The following is a 21,094-nucleotide window of genomic DNA, read 5'->3' as shown; positions in this document are numbered from 1 at the left end:
AGTAGAAGAGGCGAGAGAAGATAAGGGAGGAGATTAAAAGTTTAGTAGCATGGAAAGTGAGAGAGGGGCGGACTTTGCGAATATCAAAGAGGTGGTAGCGACTTTAATAAAGTAGCTACTGCAAGTCTCAACTGAGAAGAGCAAAGCTAAAGACCGAGGTTAGTACCCCAAGTCGGAACAGTACCTTTGGTTAGAAGAAGATTGGTCCAGCTGGCTTCTGTCTGGTTGCAGTGATGCAGATCCTGTGTTCCTGGGCCTCTGTCGTTGGGACAAGAGGGAGGACGTCTGGAGGACTCGTGCGACATCAATTCGGAGGTCGGCAGCAGCTACTGGCTCTGTTTTGGATCAGCAACACTTTGCGGTTTCAGTGCTCGGTAAACAGCACCACTGCAGATCTTGAAAACCGGTTGGGCTTCCTTCACTCCTTGAGTCCTGCACTCTGGTGAGGGGACTTGACCTCTGGTTGCCCTGCTTCTGGAGGGTCTTGGGGAGACCCCTGGAGCTTCTGGCCGGATCACAGACGTTGCACTTGACTATGGATTTCTTGACCCCTGGCACCAGGTTCCTGCAGCAGCAAAGAAGGACAGCTTGTTGACGAAGATGGTCCACTGGAGTTCGTCTCTGGGTTAGTTGCTCCCACTAACCCAAGAAGTCTTCCCTTCCGGAGCTTCTCTTGGCGATCAGAAAAAGGAGTTTCAGCACAGCAGCAGGGCTTCACCGGGCAATTCAAAGGTCCAGGAGGATGCAGCAAGCTTTGTTCACGGTTTCTTCAGGCTGTTCTTCCCAGTGGTCGACTCTGTCTTCAGTCCCAAAACCCTTGCCTTTTAAGCAGGTTTCTCCCATTCATGCATCAGCACTGGGTGCATTCAGGAACATCCCTCACGTCCAACCCTTCCAGATGCACTGGAGCCAGAGGCAGGTTTCAGTACTGAAGCCCGCCAAAGGCAAAATGAACAACAGGCTCAAACCTGTCTTGGTGCACAGAGTAAAACCCAAGAAGGACCTCACAAACAGAAAATGGCAAAAAAAGCTGGGGCTATTTTGACAAAATGGTCACCCATGGGTGCTATACTGCAGCTAAGGATTCAGCCTGGGGTAGAAAAGCACAATGGTAGGAAAATTAAACCACTGCCACTAGTAACGTAACATTTTTTTTACATGAGTAGGTAGGATAAGGGGCTAGGAAGTAACCCCCCCAGGACTCCACATAAGATGGGGTATGCTGGACCCACAAAGAGAAAAGGTAGGTAAAGTCAATTTCACTTTACTATTCTTGTGAACAGTAGTTCACACAAGAAAAGGTATTTAAACCTTATGAGACATGTAAAGGATTTCTCTGTGACACTGCACTGAAGGTGCTGTGTGTCACCGTACAAGGACTTTGTCAGACTCCAAAAACACATATTCCAAATCTGGTCAAAACAGATGAGTGAGTGAGAAAAAGGGCTCACTCACTCCAGGGTTAAAATTAAAAAGTCCTAAAGTCCAGCAAAAGAGCTGGGGTTCTATAAGGTGGGAGGAATTGAGCACTAAAATTAAATTTCTCCTTAACACCTTGTTCTTCCTTTAATGCACACGTAACCTACTATTGGGTGTTGAGAATTTTTGAACCCCAGTGCTTGGGAGTCTCATGTGTGAAGATGAGAATGTCTGTAATTTTATCTTTAGTGGTAGTGTTAGTATACGTGTCAGCAATGGGCATCCCTGGGTTGCATCTAAGCATGTTTTATCATTTTCTTTCTTTTGAGGATTGGAAAAGTAGTCCTTCGGGAATATGCGTTTGAAGCAGTTCCTAAAAATGGGCGAAGTGTCTGTTGCCCAAGTGTAAGGCTGGGAAAACAAATTCTAGTATAGCGGAAGAAGGGTAGCAGAACAGCTCCAATCCAGATATACTTGCAGAGGGAGGATTTAGCATAAGGTGGTGGAGTTCTCGGGGTTTAGAAAGGGAGGGGAAGAAAGTAGAAGCCTAATGGTCTACTCTAGCAAACTTGTAAATCAAAATTGGCAATATATTAATGGCGTCAAACATCTAGGGTTGTGTCAAGATGACATGGCAAATAACAACATCCTTCTGTAATGCAGACACAAATATGAATAATGCAGACCTAGGGAGGGAACGAGACCACACACAGAGGGCAAAAGAGAAAGAACAAGGGTAAAGGAGGAGGATGGAAGCCTAATGCAGCACTAGAGGGAGGAAGAAGTGCAGTGCACTAGTAGTGAGGGAAGGCAAGGAGGTGGCAACTGGACATCGCATAATTGGAGCTGGTAACACATTGTAAAACCTCTCCATAAAATGCATGTAGTACAACCAAAAACAAGTACAAAGCATAAACTGGGAAAGCGACAGTAGTAAACCCAGGAGCTGGTTGGATGAGCCATGGTGCAAGACTAGCAGTATGGCGAATAGGCGTGGGAGAGCGGATGAAGATCCAAAGAAGAAACTAGTGGACAAAGCAGAAGGCGTTAGTAGAGCCAAGATCAAGAGCAATCAAAAGAGAGGTAGAACAAGAAAAGCCATTGGAAGAGTGATACATCTAGAGTGAAGGGAAAGAAGAAGCGGATATGATCAAGAGACCGGGCAGTGGAGGAAAGCGCTTGGAAAGCAAGGTGTGAAATCCTTGCAACAGGGCGGCAAGCAAAAACAGATGGATTGAAGAGACAGGGATGCATAAAACAATGCGGGGAAGAAAAGCGAGCATGGGAAGGTGGCAACTGTGGAGGCGAGGTCAAGCGCAGGGAAAGGGATGTGCGAAAGGAGGTGAAAGAAAACCTGAGGTGATGAGGGGAAGATGAGGACAGCATAAATGTCAGTGTGGGAAGTCACTGGAACTGAAGTAGTAGGAGGGAGTGGATAGTGCTCATGCGCGCAAATCTGTCCAAAACTAACTACTTGGGTGGAGGGGGAGGGGGAAAATGAACACAAATAGTGAAGGGCTGAAAAAGAAGCCTACGGAGTAAAGGGAGAGGGTGACCAGAAGGAATACGAGTGGACAGAAGTGGCAGGATAATTTACAGCATTACTAAGAAGAGGAAAGGGATAATTGCTGATAGCGTAAGCAGCGGATGGATGTGGTGGAAGGGAGTTCCTGGATTAAGGCAACATAAGTGAAAGAAAAAAAGAGTAAGACGGGGACAAAGAAGATATGAGAGCACAAGAATGGAACCATTCAAAGTCGAAGGATGATCATGGATAAGTCAGATGGATGGAAGAAAGCCTAGAATGGCAGGGAGCAAAATGCAGAGAACAAAAGGACTAAAGGCAACCAAAGATAGGATGAGGACAGGCACATAAAATCGGAAAGAAACGTAAGGCATCAGGAATCAAGGAAAGGGAAGATAAAGAAGCAGTTATGCCAAGGAAGGGTAGACCATCATAGATCAGCAACTAGGTAAGGGATAGGGCAGGATGAGCAACCAAAGGGGATAGGAAAGCCAAAAGGTGCCTGGGGTAGGGTGACCACCATCCATCAAGAGGCCTAGGAAGCTACACACCAAGCAGCCACAATAACCAAATCAGTGAGTGAAGCTGGAATCATCAAAGCAGTTGGTAAGATCAGTGCCAAGGAAATGGAGACGGAAAAAGGAGGGTGAACATGTGTGAGAAAAAAGACAGTGACCGCTCATAGAAAACAAGAGATGAACCAGAAGGGTGGTGTCCTAGAAAGGGGAAGAAACATAGCAAAGCATGAGCCCAAGGCAACGGCCTAAGAAACCAAGTGAAGGTTGAAGTGGATGGTGAAGAGGTGAGAGGGACAGCAAAGATGAGGGCAGATTGGAAGTTCTTTCGCTTTGTTTGCAAAACCTTTGTTTTGTTTTAGATTTTTAGATTGCACAGAGAATCCCAGTCCAGCATGCCAGCTTTGTGAATTGTAATTATTGGTGCGTGGGAGGTTTGTTGTGTTTCCCTTTAATGGATGGAGAGGTAATAAATGTGACACGGGGCAGCCCTCGATACATATTTAACAGTCAGTAAGTCTATTTTAAGATGGATATGCAAGATATAGCTCCGTCTTTTCTAGATTAATTTTCTTTGACCTCTAAGTTATCGATACCGTTGCTATCCAGATGACACATTTATTTTGAAAGTGTAGGATTAGACAAACAATATTTTCTAGCGCTTGTGACAGTTTTTTCATCGGCCACCTTGAAACCTTTTGATTGCGATTTCTGAAGAAGGGCCCTGTAGTTACCAGAAAGATGATACATATATGCAACTTCTCATTTTCTTGCATGAGCCAAGTAATAGGGACACATCTTTTTCTTGCACCACCAAAGGGTTGAAACTTGTTTTTTCTGCCATAATATTCTCCGATGGCTTTTAAACTGGTGTTCACCCTGCACCTGATAACAGAGGAGACAGTGATTGTTGGTTTTTAACCATGTGACATTAGCCAGGAAACATTAAGGCATAGCGCCACAACCAAAGCATTTCCATGGTTCTTTTTAAATATAGGGAGTTGTATTTACAAATTGGTAGATTTTGCATTTACTGTGACTTAGTCGTTATGTGGTTGCTGTATCTTTTCATTTATAAAATGCTCAATTCAATGTGAATTTTCTGTACTTGTAATTAACAAACACCTAGGAGCTCATGTTGCTCCAGAGCGTAATTTGGTGGCAGGGAGTCGTTACGTATAGACCTAATTAGGTGGTTCTCTGCTGCTGAGGTTTGGTCATTTGCACAGTGAAGTGCAAATGTTCAGGGTAAAATGCAGAGTACACGTGTGTACACCGTCTTTTGCCCTGCACATTTGCACTCTGCCGTGCAAATGAGTAAACACTGCCTACTATGCACACGTGTCAGGCAGAGGTTAATTGTAAATGCTGCCAACCAAGTGAGCAGAGTAGGCAGTGTTTAGAATCAATTCCTATGGAATTCTCCTACTTTATTCTGGCTCATAAATCTGGCAAGCTCGATAGGGATCCCCCAGCATGAAAATGCATGTCAATGCAATTGCTAGGGCATTTGTATGACGGAGAGGAAGGGAGGTGGAGGAAACACAAGTTGCGTTCCCCCTCTCCTGTCAGTCATACTAATGGACATAAATGGGCCATAGCGTAAACAAAATGCATAAAAGGTTTTACGCATTTTGCTTACGCTACACCATGCCAAAAATGAGCCTCCTAATGTTTTGTTAAAAGAATAGCTGATGCAACTACATATTTGTAATGATTGATTGGTGTTAACTTGTTAGTACAATAGTGCAAGATTGTTTATTTATGGCACAAACTAATTACGTGTTAATGTTATCACAGTTTCTCTACAAGATATTAACATGAGGAAAGCATTCAAAAGTTCAACTATACAAGATCAGCAAGTGGTTTCAAAGAACAGCATCCCACACCCAGTGACGGACATCTATAATACTTGTGACAAGCCACCTCCATTGAACATTCTTTCAACATACAGGTATTTTTAATGTGTTTGCACATGCTGTTATGATTTGACTGTATAATTCCTAAAGACTGAGTTGAGCAATTCAAAAACATTGCATGGTATGGTAGAAAGGTTGTATATGCAGGTATCCCCTACCCCACTAGCAAATGCAAAACATGGTTACTTGAGTCTCCTGCACCTCTAGCTAAAAAAAGAAGAAAAAAACATGATTTGCCACGGCTGTGTATGTTTCAAGTGAGAAAGTCCACTGGCAATGACCCAAAGATTTCTGGTTAACCTGTCAAAAACATGTTTTACCCCAGGGTCATTACTTAAAGGCGAAGTTCGCTCCAAAATATTACTAACCCCAATCGGGCATGTATTTTTGAGCCTACATCGATCAATCAACAAAGAAATACAATGCATCTTATCTTAGTTTTTTTCACATTTACACAATTTACAAAACCGGGTCGGGTGCTGCCATCTTGTGCAAAACGTAGCCGTTGATCCATCTCCCTAAACTCAAGTGCCCTAGCGGCAATAATTTAGATCACCTGCCCCTCAAGCTGACATCACTAGTCAAAACAATATGCTCCACCTATTCGCATGACCTTCGTCAACAGTGTAGCCAAATGTTCCCAAATGTACCCTGTCATCACCCACGTCATAAAGTTACCTAATGCAAAACCAGGAAGGTCAACACACACATTCACACACAGCGTGCAAAGTTCTCTTTATTTTCATTACAAGGAATCAATAACGTATATTTTGAAGAAAATAGCAATAGTCTGGATTGTAAAAAGTAGTTCTGTTTTTAACATAGCGCTCCAAAATAGAAGATTACATCCCCAAAAACATTTATTACTTTTGCCAATAGAAGTGATGGCTTGAAAACATTGCACGCTTCACGTTGTTTCTATTACTATCATCATCTATCAAATATTGGTGATTGGCTTGATCGATCGATTAATCCCTGTATTTTCATTCATGAGTCAAGGTTCTCTGTGGTTAAATGTAAAGCGCTTATGTTCCATCACCAATGTTTCATCGACACGCATGAAGTTCTGTTAGTGAGAAGAAAGGAGTCCTTTCACTTTGAAATGCAACACTTTTCCAGCCGCACGTATTCCGACCATTAAAGCAGGCATGAAGCATCTTACTACTGCAACTACATATGGATACTCTGGTGCCCGACGATCGTCCCAAAATATTGATATTAAAATTGTGTTGTTGATGGTTATTGTCCAATTCTGGTTGAAGAGGTTCTCCACTGGAAGTTTGTATCCATGACACACACACATGCTCGGAACGTGGCTATGTAATTTGGGAAATGGAAAAATATCTTTAAGTATCCATTTTCAGAAATAATATAGACATTACATACTGTAACAATTTACAGTAAAATGTACATGTACGATTTCTAGTCTTTGCATCAAATTGAATATTAATCTGTCACATCGTGAATCGAGCATAAAGCACACATGCCAACTTTAGTTGCATAAATATTATGTAAAACTATGCTTGCATCATTTGCTAATTTTTCCATTGTCTATGTAAGGAGGACCATTGTTTCCGGACCGGCACACTCAGACCTGCTGGGCGTGACGGCACCCACCCGCAGAGTTTTCACGGGAACACCGGCACCGCTATCAACAGTGCCGGTGCTCCTGTGTCCCCATTCCCACTCTATGGGAATGGGAACTAACAAAATTGCTGGCGCCTAACTTCCCGGCTGCCGGACTTGGAATATCCCGGTGGCACCGGGCAGTCAGGTGCCGGTAATTTTTTACTGGTCCGGCGCCAACCCACTGTATCCTGCAAGTTGTTAGTACGGGTCATTCAAGGACAAATAACAGACTCTTCACAGTGTGTTCTTTGTCTACCAAAGGAAGGGGTCGTTTTCGGTAACAAATGCCACAAAAATGCACAATATTATTTTCTACTTTCAGTTTCAAGCTGTGCCGTGAATCAACTGAAATATTTAAACTATTCCACATAACAACCCAATATTTATGTTGATTATAAAGGTCTCAATGTGTCATGTCCCACCAACGTGAAAACAGAGTTTTCCACCTAGCACCCATCATAACGACTTCTGAAATTATGTCCATCGTTAAATAATTTAACCCTTGGGACTCAGCCACCTATTGCAATATTACTGAATGCACTTACTTCCCAACACCTGATAAGTATGTATTGCTGTTGGCTAACTAGCTATTCACTGCCTACTTTCAGTGCGAATTAAAACCACCAGCTTGTATCACAGCGCGAAATATAGATGCATGGATATTGATGGATGAAAAGCGGTGGGTTAATATTTATAGAGACGCACATGCTGACCGGGAAGGGGGAAAATGGGTGAATGCCCACCAGACTGACTAGACTGTTGCACCCAGAGCCAGAGGTGCAAAGTTGCAAAAAAACAAAAAAAGAGAACATCCTTAAAATTACAGCTTGCCTAGAATGAGTTGAGTTTTGAAAAGTTTACTGGCTTCTGTGTTTAGTCAAGCAATCGTCTTGATTTCGGCAATGTTGCAGGTGCTGCTGGTTGGCCTCCACATGAAGGCCTCCATAGTGAGATGGAAATGCGCGTAGGCCATAGGTGCGTATTAATACTGCACACCGACAAAGTATGTATTTAAATGACATATTCTGTCATCTGGGATGTCGATGATGGCTAACACTGTGGCCCATAAACCTTTTGGTCTATTGCAACCCACAGGCACTTGCCACGAATCCAGATCTTACAAGAGTTTTTCCTTGCTTTGATTCTGTATGACTCCTTCTCCTCTGTTCTGATGAGTCTTGAGCACTTGTGATTTCATTACAAAAAAGAGTCTAATAGCATCCTGAATAATAAACATGAATATTACAAATGTGGTAATTTGTAGTCATCACTTTTGGGCACAGTTGAATAACATGCACAGAAGGATGTAAGTCAGGTATTACTTATTTGTAGAATAATACCATTACTGGTCATATTTTATGAACATAATAGTCCATATTGTCCCTTCGAAGCATTTCCTGTGAAAGGCTGTGAGAATGTGGGCATCTCAGATGCCATCCTTTTCACCCCTTTCCATGGCCCTTTCTTAAAACTAGGTGTTTTCAAGGGAATCTCCTCAGTTTCCTTGAAAACACAAATATATATTAGAGGTCACTCTTACTCCCTCCACACCATATCCGAAGATGACACCCTCGCAGCTACCTCTGCTTCCATATGCACCAAATTTGCAAGAGTGCCTTTTGTCGAGTGCAGTTGGCAGCAGGAACGACGTCTAACGCTGAATGTGCTCACACAGAATATTGTCGACTATTGTGTACCGCTGTGAACTTTTTGTTGGACATTAAACAGCGTTTACTTGTTTGCCCCGCCTCCACTTCTGCCGACTACTAAAGCACTGGCTGCACGCATTTGCGCACGCGCATTTGCAAGAGTGCCTTTGTCAAGTGCAGTTGGCAGTTCAGTTGGTGAGTCGGTGAGCTCTTACATATTGCCTTACTTACGTCGATGCTTTGTCTTATTTAGCACTCTTAGCCTCGTTAACATCTTTCAGCAATAAGCCTCGTGGAGTGTATGAACATTTTGCCTGCACGATTTGGTTTAAATATGACCCACATCTATACTTTAAAATAAGACATGCCAAACGCTGTGGTGGTGAATGCGATGAAGGTTGGAATAGCTAACAAAACAATGAATAATGGGGGGGTTAAAATCATTATCATGTCGGTTACCAAGACGCTCTCATAAACAACCAAAGTCACGAACCTCAGACATTATTATAATTTTGCAAAGTAAAAAGGAATTTGGCGACTCCCCTAGCTGACCCGAATCAAGGTAGCAGAGAACTAGCCGATAGGCTTCCGATTCCAGACATCTTTGATAATATGTTAATTGAATTTGCAGATACTGTGAGCACAGAGACGGCGCTGGGATTTCAGTCATATGTCTAGAGTATGCTTCTAATCCCAGCGCAAGCCTTCTCTAATAATCTCTCTACTGCCATCCAGTCTGAGCCATTGCTTAATTCTGAATGTGTTGTGTAACTCCCTATGTCTGGGCCGGAGTCTATTTGACCAGTTGCTCGTTCTATATTCTCACCTAATGTAATGAGCCTCAACAAGGCACATGATGGCAAGATTGTATGCAGTACCTTTTGGGTTCACAACAACCCTGATCTCCTGGTAATGGGAACCCAACATTTGGTATAAGTCTGTACTACACAGATTAGTAGCGTGTCAAGCAGCCAGGCTTATCTCAAGAGGGGAGTTACACAGAGATTCACAGTATTCAAATAAACTCTTACACATAAGGCTTCGTGTTTAAACAATTATTGATTTATTTAACAGTCAGTTAGAGTAAGCCTTCTTCAGAAGGGGGCAATATAATAGTAACACACAAATACACTCCAAAATACACACTTAATATTTCAAAATCAGTAAGTACCCTTTTTGGATGGCACACAGACACTTCCTACACCCTCAGGTGACTTTAGTAACTAGGACACTGTGGACATTAATATACCACTGTTTGCATTTAGAATCAGACTTAGGAGTATGTCAAAGAAAAAGGTTATTAGAACACAAGAGATAACACAAATATTCTGAAGCAGGTAAGTACTTTTGGTAACCCCCAATGCAAAGTTCGTTAACCCTTTCCTGGAAGGAAGATGAAACACAATGTCAGAGGGAAGAGTCATCATTCAGGGAGCCAGGCTAGGCCAAAGTCAATTGGGCAAAATTTAGGTGAGCTGAAGCACTTCTTGCAGGTAAGTAAAAGTCTTGCACAATGTTTTAGAAGTCTTTGTAGAAAAGAAGAAATCAAAGCAGGGCCACAAGTTGATTAGGCTTGTGAATTAAAGAAGCTGTTAGCAACTCTACAGGGCAACCAAGACGAGTCTCAGTAGAGAACAAGTAAGGTTACAACAAGAGGTAAATTCTCTTAGACTGTACCTTTTGGTTAGAAGAAAAACGGCTTTGGCTGACTTCTGTTGCTGTGGAGCTCTGCAGATCCCGTGTTCCTGGGTCTCAGTCGTGGGGCTAAGAGGGAGGACGTCTGGAGGACTCCTGCACTGCAACGGGACGATCGGTGACAGAAAAGAACCAACTCCTATTCAGTGTCACTTTGCGGTTTCAGCTCCTTGCGTCTAAGCAAATAGCAACACCGTAGACTCTTGGCTGTCAAGATGGGCTTTCCTTGCATCTGGGGTACAGCACTCTGTTGAGGTGGCTCAGGCTTGGCCTGCTTCCTGGGAGTCCAGAGGGTCTTCCTGATGCTCTTGGCCAACTCAAAAGCAATGCACACGATCTGGTGGTCCTCTCCCTGGCTGTTAGTTCCAGCAGCAACTGCAGTGGAATTTCTACCAGCTCCGAGAGGATGTCCAGGTGTCTTACTTTGGAGTTGATTGGTCCCACCAACTCAAGGGGAGAAGTCGTCCTTGCAGGGCTTCTCTAGTCAAAACGAAATTGGAGTTTCAGCACAGCACAGCAGCAGGGGTTCACCGGGCAAACCAACAGTCCAGTAATTGCAGCTGGCGTCCTCTTAAAGTTCTTTGGATTCCTTCGGCCAGTGGCCAACTCTGCCTTCCAAGCCAACAAGCCTCGCCTTTTATGCAGGTTTCTCCCATTAATTCCAGCCTAGCTGTCAGTCACCCAGCAGGGTGGCTGTCCTTGCCGGACAGCCAGCCGGCCAATCACCTAAGCATGCATTCTTCTCTCCTAGGAGACTAAGCACATAGAGTTTCGGCACCTCCCTCGCTTCCTGCCCCTGCCAGACACCCTGGAGCCAAAGTCAAAAAGCAAACAAAGGGACCAAACCTGGTTTGGCACGTAGAGTAAATCTCAAGAAGGACCTTTCCACAAAGAAAAAGATGGTGGTAAAAGACCGGGGCCATTTTGACAAAAATGGCACCCTTGGATGGTTTGCTGCAGCTGCAAACATAAAAATGTTACATGAGAAGCTAGACAAAGGGGGATACTAATTAACCCCTCCAGCACCCTATGGTAAAATAGTGTGTGCTGGGTCTAGAAAGTTATAAAATCTAAGTGAAGTCAATTTCACTTAACTGCTCTTGGAAACAGTAGTTTTACCAAGAGAAGGTATTTAAACCTTTGAGAAATCTAAGCACTGAGTTGCTGTGTCACAATGCAAAGATGATGCCTATGGAGTTTGTCAGACTCCAAAGACCAAAAAGAAACCATGTTAAATCACAGAAAAATTCATGAGAGAGTGGGAAAAATGTCCAGCAAAAGTGCTGGGGGGTCTCTAAGGTAGAGAGGAATTAGCACATTTCTGAGACTTCTCCCCAACACTCCTCCTTATGACAGGCTTAAGAACCCATCAAAGCCGCCAGAAGAAGACTGCATTATGTTACAAGACCCAGCGTAGAAGGCAGACCCGGAAAAGTCCTATTCCTCTTGCCTGCCGTATACTATATTTAGTAACACAAAATCTGTTAGACAGTGTACACATCTGATGAAAAAACAACCCAAAAACCTAAATCTTCTCAAGCGAGATCTCGCAATTCTATCCAATCTTTATCATTGCCAAATATGCAAATTCACAACACAACAAAATTAATAACTAAGAAATGCACCAAAATGACAAAGGTGCGGAAAACCGTAGCCGAGGTCACCTTACTTAAGCCATCCAAACCCACTACAACATCTGTGATGAATTAGGAACCGCTGAATGCACTATTATCCAAAGTTGAGCATATGAATAATATGAGCCCATTGGAAGAAATACATAGTTCAGAAGTAGCCCCAGTCACGAATACAAAAGTAGAAGAATGTTTGAGACCAAGTGAATAAGCCTCCTTCCATGCTCGAACCTACATTTTTCGCATTGAAACAGGAGGAATGAGCTTGTCAAGTGTACAATTTCTCACACTTTTTCTCCATACCCCCACTCTACCTCTTCACAATTACAAGTTCTGAAACCAATACCCTTTCTGATACACCTTTATTACGATTTTAAACCTAGTCTATCCAATAGATATCTAAGACCACAAACGGCTGCCAATACAGAGCGCATCACTCAAAAGAGGAGTCTTATAGTCCCCCAAAATCACCATGCTCTGCTGTTGAAATGTAGAGGTGGTGAACATCAAACATACACCCTAAATAGGTCTAGCATACTAGCTATTTTTAGTGACAGTCACCAATTCGAAGATCTTTGCTCACCAGATATATCCCAAGTTGAGTTGCCACTAGAGCCGGTCAATCGAATCTCTTCTGCTTTTGAGGCTTTTACACCATGCTTAGAATTACTTGCACATGTGGTGCCTTAAACACCCTGCTGCAGGTGACCCCAGTCCCCATGGTCACTATTCAGGACTCATGTAGAACTAACCACTCGCAGGTTGATGGACAAGCATTTGAGGTATAGCAACCTCTGCAATTACAGTCGACCACCCTCAAGCTAGCCTGCTGGAATACGAGAGAATTTAAACATTTGCTCCGTATTGAGCATAATCCGCTTTATGATTTTTACATGTTTCTTCTACAAGAAACATGGCTCACTGAACCTCCAATGTGGCATGGGTTTTTAGTATCCTTATCACCTGCAAGCTTCTGCCCGCGGTAGACCATCTGCAGGATTGATGGTTGCAGTCAGCACAAAATCACGCTTAATTTTAGAACCCTGGCCATCTCCGAATATATTCATGCAATTGGTCAAAGTAAGATCACCCGCGGGCAATTTTGCAATTCTGAATTTTTACTGGAATCATGATGGCATATTGGAATTCACTTTTCTTCAACACTTAGATACAATTTTGGAACTCATCATGCAAGCTACAACAATTGCACATACAATTATAGCTGGCGATTTAAACATACATTGCTTTGCTGGTTCCACAGCCAATGTAAGTAAACGTAATCAGAAATGGTTAGAAAATTTGGAGGAGAGACCATTTATCATGCTCAATTGGTCCCTTAGACGTCATATTCCGGCAAAACCAAATGATTATATTTTGTCCAGTGAACCATGTTAAATATTGTCATAAACTTAAGTACTCTCACAGGTTCATAGTGACCATGAGCCGTTAACTATGACATGGTGCCTCCTGATGCCTTCACATGACTCGGACCTTTATGCTCACAATTTGGAAATCTCAAGTGGACGTAATCGATTTCGATGGTTAGCTGCCTCAGTATCAAATCTTGAATATTGTCTTCAAGAAGTCCCTGCCATCTAAATCACAAATTAATATCTTAGGCTCTCTATGTAGCAGCTTTTTAAACATGAGCATGCCTTTGATCAAGAGAGAAACAACAACAAAAATAGAAATACACATGGATATAAGACAGACGTGTCGTCTGCCCATGAGTGCAAGGTGCCGAGCCACTAGAACATCAAAGATGAAATTTAAGAACTGGCTAAAATCCAATCGGACAATTACTTATCAACGAGAATCAGAACCGATGCTCATGATGATAGTCTTAAAAATTGTGCCCACATTTGGAAAATGCTAAATGCACCATATCAAGTGGCACAAATCACATTAGATTAATTCTGTTTCCGAAGAAATATGGGTACAACACTTTCAAGATCTTTATGCTTGTTGTAACTATGACATAGCAGAGGATGTATGTTTTTGGAGCATCAACGGCAATTTGTCATTTGCCAAAGCTGACATACTGTGCCAGATAGTGACTGGAATGCACTATAAAAAATTGAAAAAAGGGAAAAAAGCTTACTCAATACAGTATTTGGAACTGATTAAAGGAAATCTCTCCTGAAGAGCCACTGTAGGAAGGTGTTGGAACACGTGTAGAGATATAATAAGATGAACTATTATGGAAAATGGAAACCATTATCAATTTGGAAATTGGATAAAAATAAAGAGCTTGAGAGAAGAATTGAAAATCTGATTGTGTTCTTGAATTACTAAGACTCTGATTCATTGCCAGTTGGCGCATAAGGATAATACGAAAAATATTTGAGCTATTCGGCGGTCTGAATAGCATTATATACCAATGCTGACAACTGATGATCATTAATAATTGGTAGACTCGCAGTGTGGTTAGTTCTCATTGACTGCAACTTTAGAATAGTGTGCCAGATTAACAAACTGAGTACTACTTGTGCCCCTGATGGCCTCACTAACCAAATGCTTAAAATCCACCCAGGCACTGCTATTCTATGCTGTTATTTTCCAAAGTCATTAACCAGAGACAAATTCCACCGACCTGACCTGGAAAAGATCAATTATTGTACCAATATTCAAAAAAGGAGATTGTGAGTACCCTGGCAATTACTGACCAATTGCCATACTAGACATCCCGGGAATGTTTGTGAGATTGTTAATAGATTTTGCTGTTTGGGTCAAGGAAGAAAAACTCTTTAATGTATATCAAATAAGATGTGTTCTAGGCTTGGGAACTACAGTCAATTTGTTGGCTATATGAATCATGGTTTGCAAACTAGACAACCTTTGTACATGGCTTTTGTCGATTTCCGAGCTGCTTTTGATTCTGTATCGAGAAAACAACTATTTCACAAACTGCAAAGAGCAAAGTGCCCATCATATATAAGAGCCCTAGGCTCTCAGCGCCATACAAACGCATTGGTGCAAGTGCATCTGTTTCCAGATGGCAATCTATCCAAGCCCATACTTGCCCATCGAGGACGCGTCCTTGTTCAATTTCTTTATAGCAGACATTGGACACTATTTCAAGTCCGTCATCTCTCCTCCAAAATTGGGCCAACAAGCATTACTGTGGCTACTTTATGCTAATGACTTAGTCTTACTCTCCAAAACACCCAAAGGTTTACAAAAATTACTTTCTGCTTTAGAATCCTATGACAATGCCTAGACCATAAATTTGGAAAAGACCAAAATATTGATCTGCGCTTCCAAACAGATAAAAAAAAAAAACTAAAAGCAATTGGCTCCTCTATGGGACTAAAGTAGACGCAATTAATGAGTACTCTTGAAGATTAGCAAGTGCCACACTCAGATGAAATAGTGAATGATGGCAAGCTTCATGCCTAGACGGAACTGCAAGGACCACAATGCCAATAACCAATCCACTAACAATTTCACTGCTCTGCATACACCTCTCAAACTCTAACCAAACACAACCACAAGCCTACCACACAACAATCTGCACAAACTTCACTACACAAAACAAACCACACACAGACTCGCACAACAGCACACAATGACTACCGACCGTAAAGCACCCCAAGCTCAGCCAACGAACCCACCGGGCTGAGGCTGCCAACAGCATATCACTGCTCTCTTGCACTTTTCCAGCTTATTCCTACTAATTCACCCCCTCCCCCTTTTTCAGAGCCGCCAGGGGACCACTCCAGTGGTGATAGTGTGCGGTACAAATATCCTTTATCATTAACATTAACTCTTATCTTGGTCTCAGTGCAAATAACCACACTACAGACCTCCCTTAAATTGAAGAAAGAAGAAAGCACAGACGGCAGCTACACAAGCCTTAATAATACATACAAGATATGGAAAATGTACCTTGCAACTGGTAATTCAATTTTACAAACAAAAGGTGCTACTGGTGCTTACGTATGGAATAGAAGCTAGGGCTCATCAAGAGATGGCCTATTGGACAAAATTATTAGGTTACTTCTGGAAGAGAGTTCTGTCCTTGTCCTCCAGTTTACCAATGTGCATACTGTGGTATGAATTGGGACTGTTATCCCTCAGCGCAATGTGTACATGGAAAATGCTTAACATTTATCAAAAATGCATTATGAATAATGTTGAAGGGTCATTGCTAGTGATTTTAGTGATTTATTTAAAAAGCTCCACAGTGAATAGTCGCTGTGGAGCTTTTTAAAAAACATATTGGAAAAAACATATTGGGGCTGATTCATGGAATGTTTTGTGCTGAAAAACGGGGATTTGTGCGCCATTCTGCCCGCAAATACCCATTTGTTAAACAGGGATTTGCGGGCAGAATGGCGCACAGATCCCCGTTTTTCGGCGCAAATAATTCCATAAATCAGCCCCATTGTACGCACCATGTTAGCATCAGGAATCTCGCTGGATCTGCTAGAAAGCGATCCTTATCGTAAAAAAAGAAGCTGTGGCCCCATGATTGAATCTGCACGCTGGAACAATGTATGCAATACAAACTATTTGAGGGAGGCAACTTTGAAATCAAAAGCCTGAATAATCCTGAATTCTAGTCATTAAGATGTTTGTGCCCAAAATATAGAACGCTGTTCTTACGCTTCAGGGTAAATCTCTGGTTGACCCGTGAGATCATAGGAAGGATGACAAAATCATTATACACTCGTAGATCATGCATATTCTGTAAGAATCCCCTAGAAATGAAAACACTTAAACATCTACTGGTTCTTTGTCCAGCACCACTAGCAAAAAACGAAGATACTATTTAGAGCGATTATATCAGGGCTTTCAATACACATCCTGTAGTATGTTATGGGACAGTATATATCATGGTAAGCGCAATTCTGTGATATTTGCAGCAATTAACTTTTTAGATTCACTTAGACCTGGGGAAAAAAACATGTTACTTATTAATTCTTTTTAATAATCACTGACAATTTGAATGCTCTTATAATCAATTGTGTAGAACATGAATATCTCATGCATAATATCATATGATTTTAATGTGCGCATTTTTTTAAGGAAGTGTCGATTGGAAAATAATGTACACATAAATTGCCCTTCCATGAAATGCGTACTCGCAAGTATTACCTGATGATAGTTGTTTTAAATGTTGTATAATTGTAAGCACATGTCCAAAGAGAACTTTTCTTTTTGCCTTTAAATCAGCCACTTCAAATAAAAAATTAAATATGCAGCAAACTTTTCAAGAAAGTGCAACATGTCAGTACAGTAAATAGGTCCACTCATGGAATACCACCATAGGGTGGTGTGTATGGAAAATAAGGTAAATGAGACATACATCATGAAAGGTAGGCCATTAGATTGAGTGGCTATTGCAAAAGATCTGTACCTGATTTGCAAGCCAATGCAGCTCCTTGTGAACAGGCTTAAGTTCTTGTGTGTCCTTATGTGTTGCATTGTGCAATCTATCTGGGTTTATCACAATACTGGCTAGAATACATGTTTGAAGTCACCTAAAGCCCACCTAATGCACGCTGTGCCACTTGACCGTTCTTTGCTGTTTGGTATTGTATACTTGTAAGCTTCTGCGGGCAAGTTAGCACGCTAGATAATCTAATCTACAGTACTTCATTCGACTGTTACGGCACTCTGTTGCTTCTGACGATCTTTGATGTTGTGTATGTCAGCTATCTTACTACGGTTACTAGTCCTTAGAACCATTTTGCCTGACGATGCATGCATTCATCTATGTTCAGTTGATTTGGTTTGTTAGCCCTGTTCTAGTGGACATTTCCTCAGCAAACTATTCTGTTTACCGCCACTTGCATTTGTCTGCCTTCATTCGCCACTGTTCATGTCAGCCACTTTATAGTAGTCCTTAGCGTAGCAAATTATTTTTTTACCACTACCTACATTTGCTCACCTTCACCCAATCTTAATCATGCCAGTCATTTCATACTGGTTACCAGCTCAGCTAACTACTTTGCTTGCCTTTACCTGCATTTTTCGGGACTTATTTGACCCTCACGGCATATATTTTACATCTAACGCTTGCATCGCTGTCGGCCATTACTACAGTTAGCTGTTGTTAACCCAGGATTGATTACTTGTATGTACATTCATTTGCCTCAACCTATAGTTGCATTAGTGTATCTAGGATTCGTGATCAACGTCCCAATGCTGACGCTCCTTCTTGAGTACAGCCTTCCACACTATGCTTTAATGCTTACAGCATAACATTCTTGGGTTCACGGAGGAATGCGCATTTTCGCTAACAGTTACCTTTTAAATACCAACATTAGTTAGATATACCACTAGTACTAATATTGTCAGCCTATCTATAGTGGGATACAGTGCTACAACTTGTCTTCCTTGCCCTCAGTACAGCGCCACAACTTGTCTTCCTTGCCCCAGTATTGTCTTGCACTGTTTTGATATGTACTACATCACTTCATTGGCCTTCTAATCAGATCACCAACACACGTCTGCCCTCGCACATTACAATGCGTTGGCTCTACTGGACATATACTCTTGCCTTGCTCCTCAACACATCACTAAATCACCTGGTTTACTCTCAACACCAGCACGGACCTACTGCACCCCCATACAGTCCAGATGGAACAATTACAACATAACCTTACTAGCTCATGTCACACTCTCAACAGCATGTCCTCTCATCCTTCCCCTCTGTTATCACCAACCATTCTCACCTCGTGCCCGCATAGCCCTGTGCTTATAGACACCATGCCAGACACCAACCCCTACCTGAACTCCCCAGCCCTTTGGCTACAACATTTCGCAACCAAACCAACGCCAAACCAACCGTGCGCCACCTACCTCAGAAATCAGACTAGGCACTAGATTTTGCGAAAAAACGTATCACCCACACCCTTGCAGCAACAGCAAACTAGCAACTAACAGGATAATTCCACAAATGTGAGTAATCATACTGATACCCTGACTTCTGCCCACAACAATCCCCCAACCTTCTTGGACAACAGCCCTTCTAGTTCTAAAGACTCTCTGATCAAAGGTGCCCTAATCAATGCCAGATCCCTCCCAGCTCATGCTCTTGACATCGCCGACTTCATCATAACCGAAGACCTTGACTTCCACGCCATTATGGAAACATGGCTACACGCTGCAGCTGGCCCAGCACTGTCCTTGGCGATACCAGATAACTACGCCATTATTAGATGTGACAGGAGCACAAACCAATGAAAAGGTGGTGGCATTGCCATTATCTTCAAGAGCTCCCTTGAACTTAGACCCATTCCCAACCTTCAGATCCCATCTGCTGAACTGCTATCAATCAAATTGCCTATTTCACCCAATCAAACTGCCACATTGCACCTCTTCTAGTGGGCCGCGAGGACCTACCTCGTCCTTCGCCAAGGATATCTCCATCCTCTTCGTTCCCAACACTAAACCCAACTCACAAATTATACTACTTGGAGATTTCAGTCTTGGCTTCCAAGACCTAATTGATACCAAAGCCCTCGACTTAGCCAGCTCACCAACAGATCTAGGATTCACCCACCACATCCAGGAGCCTACTCACATCAAAGGGAGAACCCTTGATAGGCTTTCTGACTTTAACTGGATGATTAACCTGATGTCCATCACACCGTGCATCTGGTCTGATCATCACAAAATAACCTTTGCAATTAATTCCACACCCCTAAGTACCAAAAAGAACATTGCTCCTGCCATTCACTCTCGCAACAAGGACATCACAAAGGAGAAACTTCTCCCATTAATCCTTCCCCTCCTTAACAATATCTCATTATCTAGTTCCAACCCTACAGTCCTAGTGGACACCTATAATCATACTATCCTAAAAGCACTAAACTCTGTACCCCTGCTAAAATTGCGTGAACCAAAACCACGTCCACATCTCAACTCTTGGTTTACACCACATTTCAGAGATCTCCGCAAAGTAAAAGGAAATGCAGAGCGCACTGGAATAGTATCCCATCTGACGCCAATAAAAGTACCCTGACCTACTGCATCTTCTAACTACAAAGAAGTTATATTCCGAGCAAAAAAAGATGCTTCTAACAAACGTGTATTGCAGGCTGAATCTAACACCAAAGAGCTCTTCAAGATTCTTAACGAGAGTCTCCCATAGCCCCCTTGGACTAGTGCAACACTGACACCTCATAGTGCACTAACATCCAAAAAGCACTCCTTGATAAAATCTCCACATTGCAAATTAAAATCAACAACAAAAAATGTAGCCTATTCCACGATCCAGCTGCTAACTCTCCCGCATACAACATCCCTGCATCACCATATCCCTTTAAATCATTCAGCTTTTCACCCCTTTCTACATGAGAAGTGGAAAACATTATCAAAAAGCTCAAACCTTCCAACTGTCAAGGTGACTCCTGCCCTTATCAATGAGGCCGTCCACGACCTTGCTCCTTTCATCACCACCTTCATAAATGCTTCCTTTAAATCCGGGACTGCCCCGGACAACCGAAAGGATGCATGGGTTATCCCTTTAATCAAAAAACCCACCCTTGATCTAAGTAATCCTGCTAACTACAGACCCATTACCACGGTGCCCTTCCTACTAAAAATCCTGCATAGGGCAGCCTACTTACAAATACAGGCCTACCTTGAATCCAACAAACTTCTAGACCTCCGACAATCGGGCTTCCGTCCTGGACACGGAACAGAAACCACCCTTATTGATTTAAAAACACAAATTGAGGATTTAAAAGATAAGGGTAATCTGGGCCTTCTACTACTGCTCGACCTATCGGCAGCTTTTGATTTGGTCAACCACCAAATTCTCTGCCAGCACCTTAACAGTTGCCCACCTCTCAGACGAAGCTACCTCATGGATCAGATCTTTCCTGGCAAACAGAACCATGCAGGTCTTTTCACCCTCCACTTCTGCTGAACTGTCACCTATTCTTGTGGGGTCCCACAAGGGTCTTGTGTCTCCCCGACACTGTATAATGTGTTTACAAAGCCTCTTTGATATTCTTAACTATCTGGGTGTCACCTATACCAACTACACCGATGACACCCAGATACTCATCCCTATCACTGGTGATTACACGACTGACTCAAAAGCACTCAATGATGTTTACACAGTCATCCAGGGGTGGATGGTGCATCATGGGCT

The 21,094-nt window shown here is 42.5% G+C and overlaps 1 protein-coding gene across 4 annotated transcripts in view; it reads left to right on the top strand.

The window, feature by feature from the left end:
• The window catches only part of WASF3 (WASP family member 3), a 730,276-nt gene that overhangs the window by 375,225 nt on the left and 333,957 nt on the right, over positions 1-21,094 (top strand). For all 4 annotated transcript variants that reach the window (XM_069639295.1, XM_069639297.1, XM_069639294.1 and 1 more), the window contains one exon: positions 5,260-5,413. In XM_069639295.1, the coding sequence (XP_069495396.1) occupies positions 5,260-5,413 (154 nt within the window). The remainder of the gene's footprint in view (positions 1-5,259; positions 5,414-21,094) is intronic.

Source organism: Ambystoma mexicanum, chromosome 7q (genome assembly GCF_040938575.1).
Source record: "Ambystoma mexicanum isolate Mex_15411 chromosome 7q, UKY_AmexF1_1, whole genome shotgun sequence".
NCBI classification, from domain to species: Eukaryota; Metazoa; Chordata; class Amphibia; order Caudata; family Ambystomatidae; genus Ambystoma; species Ambystoma mexicanum.
The sequence above is the reverse complement of the archived record's forward strand: the minus strand, read 5'-3'. Positions and strand labels throughout refer to the sequence as shown.